Source organism: Salmo salar, chromosome 12, assembly GCF_965601325.2.
Source record: "Salmo salar chromosome 12, fSalSal1, whole genome shotgun sequence".
NCBI lineage: Eukaryota > Metazoa > Chordata > Actinopteri > Salmoniformes > Salmonidae > Salmo > Salmo salar.
The window spans coordinates 57,459,380-57,472,317 of record NC_138302.1 but is presented as its reverse complement, the minus strand read 5'-3'; the positions used below and the strand labels follow the sequence as shown (position 1 = coordinate 57,472,317).

The following is a 12,938-nucleotide window of genomic DNA, read 5'->3' as shown; positions in this document are numbered from 1 at the left end:
GGCGAGAGGGAGGTGGAGACAGGCGAGAGGGAGGGGTGAGGTGAGAGGGAGGTGGAGACAGACAGAAGAGGGTGAGGCAGGTGAGAGACAGCAAGTGGAGGAGGGAAAACAAGAGTGAGAATCTGAGTGGCGGAGACAGAAAGACAGCGTTAAAAGACACTACAGAAGATCAACCACAGGAGAGGAAGAGAGACAAAGAGAGAGAAAGGAGGAGAGAAAGAGAATATTCTGACAAAAGAGCACAACGACAGACAGGAGACATGCCAAGAAGGAGAACACTGGGTGATTCTGCATTTATCGCTACTAACACCAGTGTGTGTGTGTGTGTGTGTGTGTGTGTGTGTGTGTGTGTGTGTGTGTGTGTGTGTGTGTGTGGCTCATCGTAACCCATTGAACACTACTGCACACACTGTGCACAAGTGTGAAAGTGCTATATATGCTGAATGGGTGCCAGTGTGACAAAGACGTGTTTGCTGCCGAGCTGCAGTAGGCTGGAGTCACTGAGCTTTACAAGCCTTTTCTGTTGGCCTCACTTGACACACTTTACCGTGTCAACTAGCTGCACAGACACTCAAACAAACATCTAACCCAGTTCCCACACATAACTAAGACTTAAAAGACCAACTTATTTAAAAAAATAGCACACATTTTTGTGTCTACATAGTGTAGATGGTTTCACTTTTTCATTCAGTCTTTGTGAAATGTGTCATCCTAAACAGTGAATTAATAAACATTTGTGTAGATCTGTTTGGTTATCTGTTTTATGTCTTCTCAATCCTACATTACCCAGCGTACCACATTACTGAAGAATTAAAACGAACACGTGCCCCAGGAAAGACTTGACCATGCAAGCTGGTGACATATTGCATATCAAAGAACGGCCTTACACCACTTACCTGAAGTAAACAAAATCGTGTTTGTGTTGTAACAGCGTAAAAATTCAGAGTTGACTGTGTGTGTGTGTGTGTGTGTGTGTGTGTGTGTGTGTGTGTGTGCGCGTGAGTAAGAATGGTATTGAGTAAGAGAAGTTTGTTTGTATGAGTAAGGATTTATGTGTGTATGTGTGTAAGTGTGTGTGTGGGCGCGCATGAGCATGTGTGTATGTGTGTATGAGTAAGGATTGAGGTGTGTGTATGTGTGTATGAGTAAGGTTTGAGGTGTGTGTGTGTGTGTGTGTGTGTGTGTGTGTGTGTGTGTGTGTGTGTGTGTGTGTGTGTGTGTTGTGTAGGCAGTGTGGACATACCCTCATTGGTGAAGTGTGGAGACTCCTCAGCGTAGACCTCCCCTGCTCCCACCTGTGTGAGGGCCGCCAGGTAGAACTTATAGCGGATGCCTCGTTCGGGCAGACGGAGTGTGTACGTTGTCACGTTAGGTAGGAAACTCTCCATCTGCATAAGGCCAACACGTGACCCGTTCACTACAAGAACACACACAGTCAGTCAGCTGGTCAGGTAACAGTCATGCAGCTACTGTAAAAACACTTGACTGTCTATCATCGCGACATTCATATCTACATACCATTATCTCTTGTCATAAGGTTATCTCTAATATGAGCTTGGAATTGTATACGATTATACAACGGGTGGGTCTAATTCAGAATGCTGATTGGTTATAAGCGCATTCCAGCCGGTGTCTATTCCACAAGTTACCACCGGCTAAATCTATGACGATAAAATGCTTATTTACTCTGTTTCATCTGACTGCGCAATCCACTGTCTCATCAGCCCAGCTAGGCAATTTATAAACTTGATCTCGACTATAAAAATCATCTAGACATTATCTCACATTCCTTTTAGACTAACATTTCGTTTTCAACAGCGGAGATTTGTTTAAACCTTGACTGTCTCTCCGACATTTGCAACATTGTTTCAATATTCAAATTAGATCTCCAACTGTCCCACAGTAATGAACGTGTAGGGGTCGGGTTTCGGGACGAGAGAGAGAGGCAGTCAGCGTTTCTTAGCCAGTCGAAATCATGAATCAGCTGGATACATACAAAGAAATTGAAAAAAGGTCAAACTAAAGCAGCTAGTTTGCTGTGTTACCAGCTCCAGTTTTAAGTGATTGTGTTAGCTCTGTTGTTGGCTAACTCGTCTGAACAACAGTGTCCTAATGAGAGATTACATTTTCTATGCTAGGCGAAATCGGGCCTCATTAGCTCATTCTTGTTGATGTATCCAAATAAATGTCAAAACTAAATAGCTTAAACAAATGCAGCTACTGTCCTTAGTCTGTCTACACTGTTTGATGTGACTGTAAGTTAGCCGTAGTTGGCTAGCTAGCAAACAAGGGATAAGAACGTTGCCAGCCAGTATGGCACTGGAACATTTAGAATGAACGACTGGGTTGCGTCCATAGATACAGAACAAAAAGACGAATGACCAGCCGGCTTGGGTAGCAACCCTAGATTTGTTTTGGGACTATATCTTCTGGAAGGATGAAATAGTATGAATAAAATCATCAAAATGAAGTTTTTAATGAAAATATGTCAATCATTATTTGAATATGTTGGTAACCTATTGTATAAAAGTGATAATGCCCTCGAAGCCGGTGTTTGGAGGATACGGTGCCAGTAGATCTTCCAAACACCTGCTTCTCTGGCATTATTATAACAAAAATACAAAATTATTGAAGTTTTATTTAACGGCAAATCAGTTAAGAACAACTTCTTATTTACAATGATGGCCTACAGGACCATTATCACTTAATTCACATCAAATCGCATTTGTCACATGCGCCGAATACAACAGGTACAGGTACAACAGGAACCTTACAGTGAAATGCTTACCTACAAGCCCTTAACCAACAATGCAGTTTTAATATAAAACATAGATAATATAAAACATTTAAATAATTAAAGAGCAACAGTAAAATAACAGACACGAGGCTATATGGAGTCAATGTGCGGGGGCACAGGTTAGTCAAGGTATTTGAGGTAATATGTACATGTAGGTAGAGTTAAAGTGACTATGCACAGATAATTAACAGCAGCATAAACGGGGGGCGGGGCAATGCAAATAGTATGGGTAGCCATTTTGATTAGCTGTTCAGGAGTCTTATGGCTTGGGGGTAGAAACTGTTAAGAAGACTTTTGGACCTAGACTTGTCGCTCCGGTGCCACTTGTCGTGCGGTAGCAGAGAGAACAGTCTATGACTAGGGTGGCTGGAGTCTTTGACAATTTTTAGGGCCTTCCTCTGACACCGCCTGGAATAAAGGTCCTGGATGGCATGAAACTTGGCCCCAGTGATGTACTGGGCCGTACGCACTACCCTCTGTAGTGCCTTACGGTCGGAGGCCGAGCAGTTGCTATATCAGGCAGTGATGCAACCAGTCAGGATGCTCTCGATGGTGCAGCTGTATAACTTTTTGAGGATCTGAGGACCCATGCCAAATCTTTTCAGTCTCCTGAGGGGGAATAGGCTTTGTCGTGCCCTCTTCACGGCTGTGTTGGTGTGTTTGGACCATGATAGTTTGTTGGTGATGTGGACACCAAGGAACTTGAAGCTCTCAACATGCTCCACTACAGCCCCGACGATGAGAATTGGGGAGTGCTCAGTCCTCCTTTTCCTGTAGTCCACAATCATCTCCTTTGTCTTGATCACGTTGAGGGAGAGGTTGTTATCCTGGCACGACACGGCCAGGTCTCTGACCTCCTCCTTATAGGCTGTCTCATCGTTGTCGGTGATCAGGCCTACCATTGTTGTGTCGTCAGCAAACTTATTGATGGTGTTGGAGTCGTGCCTGGGCATGCAGTCATGAATGAACAGGGAGCACAGGAGGGGACTGAGCACACACCCGAGGGGCCCCCGTGTTGAGGATCAGCGTGGCGTATGTGTTGTTACCTACCCTTACCACCTTGCGCAGCCCGTCAGGAAGTCCAGGTTCCAATTGCAAAGGGAAGTGTTTAGTCCCAGTGTCATTAACTTAGTGATGAGCTTTTAGGGCACTATAGTGTTGAACGCTGAGCTGTAGTCAATGAATAGCATTCTCACGTAGGTGTTCCTTTTGTCCAGATGGGAAAGGGCAGTGTGGAGTGCAATAGAGATTGCATCATCTGTGGATCTGGGCGGTATGCAAATTGGAGTGGGTCTAGGTTTTCTCGGATAATGGTGTTGATGTGAGCCATGACCAGCCTTTCAAAGCACATCATGGCTACAGACGTGAGTGCTATGGGTCGGTAGTCCTTTAGGCAGGTTACTTTAGTGTTCTTGTGTACAGGGACTATGGTGGTCTGCTTGAAACATGTAGGTATTACAGATTCAGTCAGGGAGAGGTTGAAAATGTCAGTGAAGACACTTGCCAGTTGGCCAGTGCATGCTCAGAGTACCCGTCCTGGTAATACGTCTGGCCTTGCGGCCTTGTGAATGTTGACCTGTTTAAAGGTCTTACATCGGCTACGGAGAGTGTGTTCACACAGTCGTCCGGAACAGCTGATGCTCTCATGCATGCTTCAGTGTTGCTTGCCTCGAAGCGAGCATAGAAGTAATTTAGCTCATCTGGTAGGCTCGTGTCACTGGGCAGCTCGCGGCTGTGCTTCCCTTTGCAGTCTGTAATAGTTTGCAAATCTTGCCACATCCGACGAGCGTCGGAGTCGGTGTAGTATGATTTAATCTTAGTCTTGTATTGACTTTGCCTGTTTGATGATTCGTCGGAGGGCATAGAGGGATTTCTTATAAGCTTCCGGGTTAGAGTTCCGCTCCTTGAAAGCGTCAGCTCTACCCTTTAGCTCAGTGCACATGTTGCCTGTAATCCATGGCTTCTGGTTGGGGTATGTACGTACAGTCACCGTGGGGATGACTTCATCAATGCACTTATTGATGAAGCCAGTGACTGATGTGGTGTACTCCTCAATGCCATCGGAAGAATCCCAGAACATATTCCAGTCTGTGCTAACAAAACAGTTCTGTTTTGCGTCATCTGCGTCATCTGGCCACTTCTTTATTGACTGAGTCACTGGGGTTTCCTGCTTTAATTCTCTTGGTAAATAGTTTGGTCTACAGCTTATCATGAGATACTCTACCTCAGGCGAGCAAAACCTAGATACTTCCTTACTATTAGATTTTGTGCTCCAGCTGTTGTTTACAAATATACACAGACCGTTACCCCTTGTCTTACCGGAGGTGGATGTTCTATCTTGCCGGTGCAGTGTAAAACCCGCCAGCTGTATTTTATCCATTTGTCGTTCAGCCACGACACAGTGAAACATAAGATTTACAGTTTTTAATGTCCCGTTGGTAGGATATTTGTGATCGTAGTTCGTCTACTTTGTTATCCAAGGATTGTATGTTGGCTAATAGTGCTGATGGTAGAGGCAGATTTCCCACTCGCCCTCAGATCCTTACAAGGCACCCCGACATACAACCCCAATATCTCCGTCTCCTTCTCATGCGAAGCACAGGGTTTTGGGCATTGTCGGGCGTCTGAAATAAATCCTTTGCTCCCAACTTGTTAAAGAAAAAAAACTCTTCTTCCATGACGATGTGAGTAATCACTGTCCTGATATCTAGAATCACTTTTCGGTCATAAGAGACGGTGGTAGAAACATCATGTACAAAATAAGTTACAAATAATGCGAAAAAAACACACACAATAGCACAATTGGTTAGGAGACCGTAAAACGGCAGCCATCTCCTCCGGCGTCATTATCTAGAGGAATTAGAAAGACCTTTCCGACCTTCTACCCAAAGTTCTTGTGCAGTGTATACCGCTGAACTGATAGTGTGTATGTCGTTTGACTATGTAACTAACCAATCAGAAGTGCTCACCTTTCTGGTACTTGACTGGGTAGCCAATCAGAAGAGCTCACCTCTCTGTCTTTTGAGTGGGTATCCAATCAGAAGGGCTCACCTGTCTGGTATCTGAGTTTGTATCCAATCAGAATGCCGTTAGGCTCCAGGGGTTTGTCCCACTCCAGGTGGATAACATCTGTACTCCTCTGGATGATCTTAAAGAACTTAGGAGCTTCTGGCACTACACACACACAGGAGAGAGAGGGAAAGAGAGGGGGAAGGATAGAAATGAAGAGAGATGGAGGATGTTAGAATGACAGAGGGAGAGAGTGGGAGAGAGAAAGAGGGAGCGAGTTGGTAGGTGTAGGAGAGAGAGTGAGTTACAGTGTAAAAATAATTTGTCCAATGAACTGTATGATAGTTGGAGTTGTCCTTCTCTCTCCTTGTCTCACCTCCTTCCTTGGTACGGAACTCCACATGGTTGCTAGGCGGTCCCTCGTAGCGATTGTTGGCGACCACCATGTATATGCGGTAGTGGCTGTATGGCTGTAGGTCTGTCAGTATGCCAGTAGGCTGGGCCACGGTACTGTAGAACCCTTTAGTCCTCTTCTCTTTATTCACACGCAGACCCTTCACCATGCTGCCCTCACGCCAGTAGTACACCTGAGAGAGAGGGCCCACACACATTGTCATCACAGGGTGGTAGAAACACATGGTGTGTCTGTGTGTGTGTCTGTCTGTCTGTGCCCACGTGTGCCGTGTGTGTGTGTGTGTGTGTGTGTGTGTGTGTGTGTGTGTGTGTGTGTGTGTGTGTGTGTGTGTGTGTGTGTGTGTGTGTGTGTGTGTGTGTGTGTGTGTGTGTGTGTGTGTGTGTGTGTGTGGCAGTGGGCTCATGTTCTCACCCTGTACTCCTTGAACTCTCCCAATACAGTGCTGGGATCTACCGGGGTCCAGTGGACATTGACCTTGGTGCTGTCAATCTTAGACACTCGCAGGTCAGTGGGAGGGGCTGTGGGCTCTGGAGGTAGACACGAGTAGGAGATCATCAGCATGACGAGAGAGAAAGAAGAGAGCGAAGAGAGCAAACATTTGCTAGTTCCAAAAAGATGATGAATAGTAAAGAAATGTTGCTTCATGTGTATGTAGGTTTGTGTGGGTACGTACTGTCCTCCCCAGAGTATCCTATGATGATGTTGGACTCGCGTCCCAGTCCAAAGTCATTCACAGCCTGCAGTTTGATCTCATAGGGTACGTAGGTCTCTGTGTCGTGGACAATGTGCTTCGTCCCCACTGTAGTCACATTACTCCATTCCTCCCCCGTATCCTTCCGTCGCCACCACACCGAGTAGTTCAGATTAGGGCCGTTTCGCTCTGTGTCCAACAAGGGCTGGAAAGCACAAAAAGACACACACATTAGTCTACTTTTTACTGGCTGATACAACCTTGCCATTGAGGGTATCATGGCTCTTCATGAAGGGTAAAGGACGAAACCATAACATCAGTCCCTGCTATGATCCTCTTTCTGTCTCTCACCTCCCAGCTGATCTCCATGTTGTTCTTCTTGGTGCCCCAGCCTTTCAGGCCACTAGGGATAACATCAGGAGCTGAAACACACAGGGACACAGAGGACAAATGTAATCTCTCTGGCTAAAATACACTACGGTCAAAGGTTTTAGAACACCTAGTCATTCAAGGGTTTTTCTTTATTTTGACTATTTTCTACGTTGTAGAATAATATTGAAGACATCAAAACTATGAAATAACACATATGGAATATTGTAGTAAACAAAAAAGTGTTAAACAAATTCAATTCTATTTTGTATTTGAGATTCTTCAAATAGCCTCCCTTTGCCTTGATGACAGCTTTGCACACTCTTGGCATTCTCGCAACCAGCTTCACCTGGAATGCTTTTCCAACAGTCTTGAAGGAGTTCCCACATATGCTGAGCACTTGTTGGCTGCTTTTACTTCACTCTGCGGCCCAACTCATCCCAAACCATCTCAATTTGGTTGAGGTTGGGATTGTGGAGGCCATGTAATCTGATGCAGCACTCCATCACTCTCCTTCTTAGTCAAATAGCCCTTACACAGTCTGGAGGTGTGTTGGGTCATTGTCCTGTTGAAAAACAAATGATAGTCCCACTAAGCGCAAACAAGATGGGATGGCGTATTGTTGCAGAATGCGATGGTAGCAATGCTGCTTAAGTGTGCCTTAAATTCTAAATAAATCACAGACAGTGTCACCAGCAAAGCACCCCCACACCATCACACCTCCTCCTCCATGGTTTACGGTGGGAAACACACATGTGGAGATAATCTTTTCACCTACATCGCGTCTCACAAAGACATGGCGGTTTGAACCAAAAATATCAAATTTGGACTCCAGACCAAAGGACAAATTTCCACCGGTCTAATGTCCATTGCTCGTGTATTTATTGCCCCAAGCAAGTATCTTCTTCTTATTGGTGTCCTTCTGTAGTGGTTTCTTTGCAGCAATTTGAAAATGAAAGCCTGATTCACACAGTCTCCTCTTAACAGTTGATTTTGAGATGTGTCTGTTACGTGAACTCTGTGAAACATTTATTTGGGCTGCAATGTCTGAGGCTGTTAACTCTAATGAATTTATCCTCTGCAGCAGAGGTAACTCTGGGTCTTCCATTCCTGTGGCGGTCCTCATGAGAGCCAGTTTCATCTTAGCGCTTGATGGTTTTTGCGACTGCACTTGACTGACGTTCATGTCTTAAAGTAATGATGGACTGTCATTTCTCTTTGCTCATTTGAGCTGTTCTTGCCATAATATGGACTTGGTCTTTCACAAAATAGGGCTATCTTCTGTATAACCCCCTATCTTGTCACAACACAACTGATTGGCTGAAACGCATTAAGAAGGAAAGAAATTCCACAAATTAACTTTTAACAAGGCACACCTGTTAATTGAAATACATTCCATGTGACTACATCATGAAGCTGGTTGAGAGAATGCCAAGAGTGTGCAAAGCTGTCACCAAGGCAAAGGGTGGCTTTTAAAGAATTTGAAATATAAAATATATTTTGATTTATTTAACACTTTTTTGGTTATGTTAGATTCTGGGATAAACTTGGAACATTGTTATACTCAGAAGTATAGTATCTAAGGAGTGATAGAGACTGGTTTTTACATCAGAAGTTAATGGTTATCTGTAGGAGCCAGATGGCTTTTGAATGTGCTGGGTGAATGGGAGGAAGTCACAGGATTGCTATAGGAGATACGGGTGGACATCTGTGAATTAGGCAAATGAGAGGTTGAGGTCAGGTCAGATCCCCTTAAGGGAGAAACAATGGTTTATTACTCTATTACTTCGTCTTCCTGTCGAACCATAAAATATGTAAGGATTGGAGAGAAGGAGGCGTGCCTAAATTGGAGTATATATACTTGTGGTGATGGAAACATGTTTTGTCTAATGCAGCTGTATTGACCCTCTGGGAAGAATTAAACTTGGTTAAGCTTTCATAATGTCCGTTGAGTGTTTTACTCTGAGAATTAGAACCTAACAGTTACTACATGACTCCATATGTGTGATTTCATAGTTTTGATGTCTTCACTATTATTCTACAATGTAGAAAAAAATTAAAAATAAAGAAAAACCCTTGACTGAGTAGGTGTCCTAAAACGTTTGACCAGTAGCGTATATTTCACAGAACTCCTGAAAAAGACACCCCCACCTGCCCTCCCTTCACCCTCCTTCGTTCCCTCTATTATCCTCTTTGATAACCCACTGGTATTGTGGTGAGGATTGGCTGGAGAAAGATCTGGTCGAACATCCTCCTAACATCCCTTAACCCTACCCCCATCCATCCCCTCGCTCCCTCCCGGTGTCTGACTCACGAGCTCCGCTGGTCTGGTATCGTTGCGAGGGGAGGCTGGGGCGGCTCTGGCCCACAGAATTGACAGCGATGACTCTGAACTGGTAGTTGACGAAAGGAGAGAGCTCCAGGATGACCGAGTTGAAGTCTCCGGGATAACTAGACAGGTTCTGCCACTTGCCCGACTGCCAACGGTCCTCCTCAAACTGAACCACGAACACTGCAGGGAAGAGATGTAACAAGCAATGGAACGTTTGAGACATTGGGAAGTAGTCGTGTGTGTGTGTGTGTGTGTGTGTGTGTGTGTGTGTGTGTGTGTGTGTGTGTGTGTGTGTGTGTGTGTGTGTGTGTGTGTCTGTGTGTGTGTGTGTGTGTGTGTGTGTATTTACGTGTGATGTTACTGTGTGTGAAGTGTGTGCATGCGTGTGTGTATTTACGTGTGACGGGGCTGTTGTGATCATCTCCATGGATCCAGGTGAGTCGCACGTTGCGTGCTTCAGGGTCAGACAGCTCCAGGTCCATGGGAGCGTCAGGGCGGTCTACACATAGAAGGGCCATAGGGTTAGGTGGTACACATCCACACACACACACACACCACATGCATTCAAGCAAACACACACTCATGCGCACATGCATATTGACATACACACACACACCAGCACGTGCACATGCATGCACAGACACTCATACGCACACAGACACGCACCCAAACACACTGATACGCACAAAGACACGCACCCAAACACACTGATACGTACACACATGTACAGTGCATTCGGAAAGTATTTTCCACATTTTGTTACGTTACAGCCTTATTCTTAAATGGATTAAATCTTTTTTTTTTCTACCATAAAGGCTGATTGGTGGAGTGCTGCAGAAATGGTTCTCCCAGCTCGACAGAGGAACTGTGGAGCTGTGTCAGAGTGGCCATCGGGTTCTTGGTCACCTCCCTGTTTTGGTACCATTCCCCAGATCTGTGCCTCGACACAATCCTGTCTCGGAGCTCTATGGACAATTCTTTTGACCTCATGGCTTGGTTTTTGCTCTGAAATGCACTGTCAACTGTGGGACCTTATATAGACAGGCGTGTGCCTTTCCAAATAATGTTAAATCAATCGAATTTACCACAGGTAATCAATGGAAACAGGATACACCTGAGCTCAATATCGAGTCTAATAGCGAAGAGTCTGAATACTTATGTAAATAAGGTATTTCTCATTTTTAATACATTTGCTAACATTTCAACAACACATTTTTTTTTTCACTTTCTCATTATGGGGTATTGTGTGTAGATTGATGAGGAAAATGTTTTATTTAATTCATTTTAGAATAAGGCTGTACCGTAACAAACTGTGAAAAAAGTCAAGGTGTCTGAATACTTTCCAAATACACGCACACACACACACACACACACACACACACACACACACACACACACACACACACACACACACACACACACACATACACACAGGTGCACAAACAATACACCCTCTCAGCCATAGGCATATTTATACTCATATCTCTTAAACACTACATTCATTCCTTTGGCATTAGGAAGCAATAGTCCAAATGAACCACTGTTATTCTTACTAGAGTGAAGAGAGAGTAAAAAAGATAGAAATTCAGAAACAGAGAGAGAAAGAAAGTGAGAGAGAGAGAGAGAGAGAGGTAGAAAAGGCCACGGATGTTACCTGTAGGTAAGACACTAGACTGTGAGGGAGACAGGGAGGCGTCCTCTGTGAGGGGGGCAGGGGGTAAAGGTCAGAGGTTAAAGGTTAGAGGTTAGTCAGAGCATTAGTACAGTGGAGGAAACCCATCCACTACAGTACTACAACTGGTGTAGGGTGAAGTTGCTCCTAGACGCTAATCTTGGGTCAGTTTAGCATTTTCCTGACTAGTGGTTAAGGATAGAATTGGAAGAGGGGAGACTGATCCTAGATCTGTATCTAGGGGAAACTTCACCCGGAAGCACCAGAACTACACGACCAGGAAACATATGCAGTATGATCCACCACCAATGCTGACGACCTACAAACTATTAGTAGCAGGAGTCTGATAGAAGTCAATAATGAGAGTAAATTCAGTGACATAAAACTATTTCATGTATTATAGTGTTATCTATGCAGGGCTAACTACAATGTTAAGAAGATGTGGGTTGATGAGAAGATGATTTGTAGAATGAAAGTAGAACATTTTCAAATCCATGTTGAACAAATCCATGCCGGTTTATGTAGCTGGGTTTTGTAGGGCGAGAGAGAGTGTGTGTGTGTGTGGTTGTGTGTGTGTGTGTGTGTGTGTGTGTGTGTGTGTGTGTGTGTGTGTGTGTGTGTGTGTGTGTGTGTGTGTGTGGTGTGTGTGTGGTGTGTGCGTGTGGTGTGTGTGTGTGTGTGGTTGTGTGTGTGTGTGTGTGTGTGTGTGTGGTGTGTGTGTGTGTGTGTGTGTGTGTGTGTGTGTGTGTGTGTGTGTGTGTGTGTGTGTGTACCTAACACAGTAAGGCGTGCTGAGGCAGTGTCTTGGTCAATCTCTGTTCTAACAGTGCAGGTGTATGTTCCCTCATCTCCCTCATGGACATTGGGGATGGACAAAGAATCCTCATCCTTCTTCAACCTACAGTGCACAGACAAGGAAGGGAAAATATTACTGTACTTGAACTATTGGAAACAATTAACTATTACAGCCAATGATGCAGCGATAACAAAATAAGCACCATTTGTGGTGAATAAGGTAAGGCTCCCTATTTTTTTTATGTATGTTTTCTGTCATAGGTAAACGCTCATGCAAAATAAAATAAAAGTGCGTAAACGGTGTTTACTATAGTACTTATTACAACATTATTACAACATTATCACACTTTATCTTTACCTTACCATCGATCAATAGTGTACAATTCATCACATATCACACAGGGGACAACAAAGTTACAGAAAAGTGTTGTTTGTGTTTTGGGGTGTGTTTTACCTCGATCCCAGGGAGAGGGGTTTGTCATCTTTCAGCCAGGTAACAGTGATGGGCAGAGTGAGGTCTGATTTGACCCGGCAGTCGAAACGAGCCATGGTGCCTCTGATGGCTGACTGGTGCTCTGGAGCCCTGACAATACGTGTCGGCTCTGAAACACACCCGGAAAACAACACACACGCATGCATATCCGGGACAATAAGTGGGGATATAGGGAAGGCAATGTTATCCTTGATCCCTGACAATCACATTGTGGAATTTCCGATCAGCTGCAACTCAATAATATGAACAATCGCTTTCTCATGATATGGGATGTTATTAAGGCCACTTTCTTTTGAAATGGGATGAATGAGAATGACAAATGCACTGCTGAATACGAATGTCCAATGCGAACCTCTAAGTAATGT

At 44.5% G+C, this 12,938-nt stretch overlaps 1 protein-coding gene across 14 annotated transcripts in view; it reads right to left on the bottom strand.

Moving 5' to 3' along the window:
• nfasca (neurofascin homolog (chicken) a) overlaps window positions 1-12,938 on the bottom strand; it is a 150,978-nt gene that overhangs the window by 27,579 nt on the left and 110,461 nt on the right. For 10 of the 14 annotated variants that reach the window (XM_014131783.3, XM_014131782.3, XM_014131788.3 and 7 more), the window contains 11 exons: window positions 12,535-12,682; window positions 12,059-12,183; window positions 11,268-11,312; window positions 10,011-10,112; window positions 9,596-9,793; window positions 7,264-7,334; window positions 6,895-7,117; window positions 6,633-6,748; window positions 6,183-6,393; window positions 5,849-5,971; window positions 1,244-1,417 (listed from right to left, as the gene is read on the bottom strand). In XM_014131783.3, the coding sequence (XP_013987258.1) occupies window positions 1,244-1,417; window positions 5,849-5,971; window positions 6,183-6,393; window positions 6,633-6,748; window positions 6,895-7,117; window positions 7,264-7,334; window positions 9,596-9,793; window positions 10,011-10,112; window positions 11,268-11,312; window positions 12,059-12,183; window positions 12,535-12,682 (1,536 nt within the window). The remainder of the gene's footprint in view (window positions 1-1,243; window positions 1,418-5,848; window positions 5,972-6,182; window positions 6,394-6,632; window positions 6,749-6,894; window positions 7,118-7,263; window positions 7,335-9,595; window positions 9,794-10,010; window positions 10,113-11,267; window positions 11,313-12,058; window positions 12,184-12,534; window positions 12,683-12,938) is intronic. The other 4 variants (XM_014131791.3, XM_014131801.3, XM_014131799.3 and 1 more) reach the window with 1 other exon arrangement.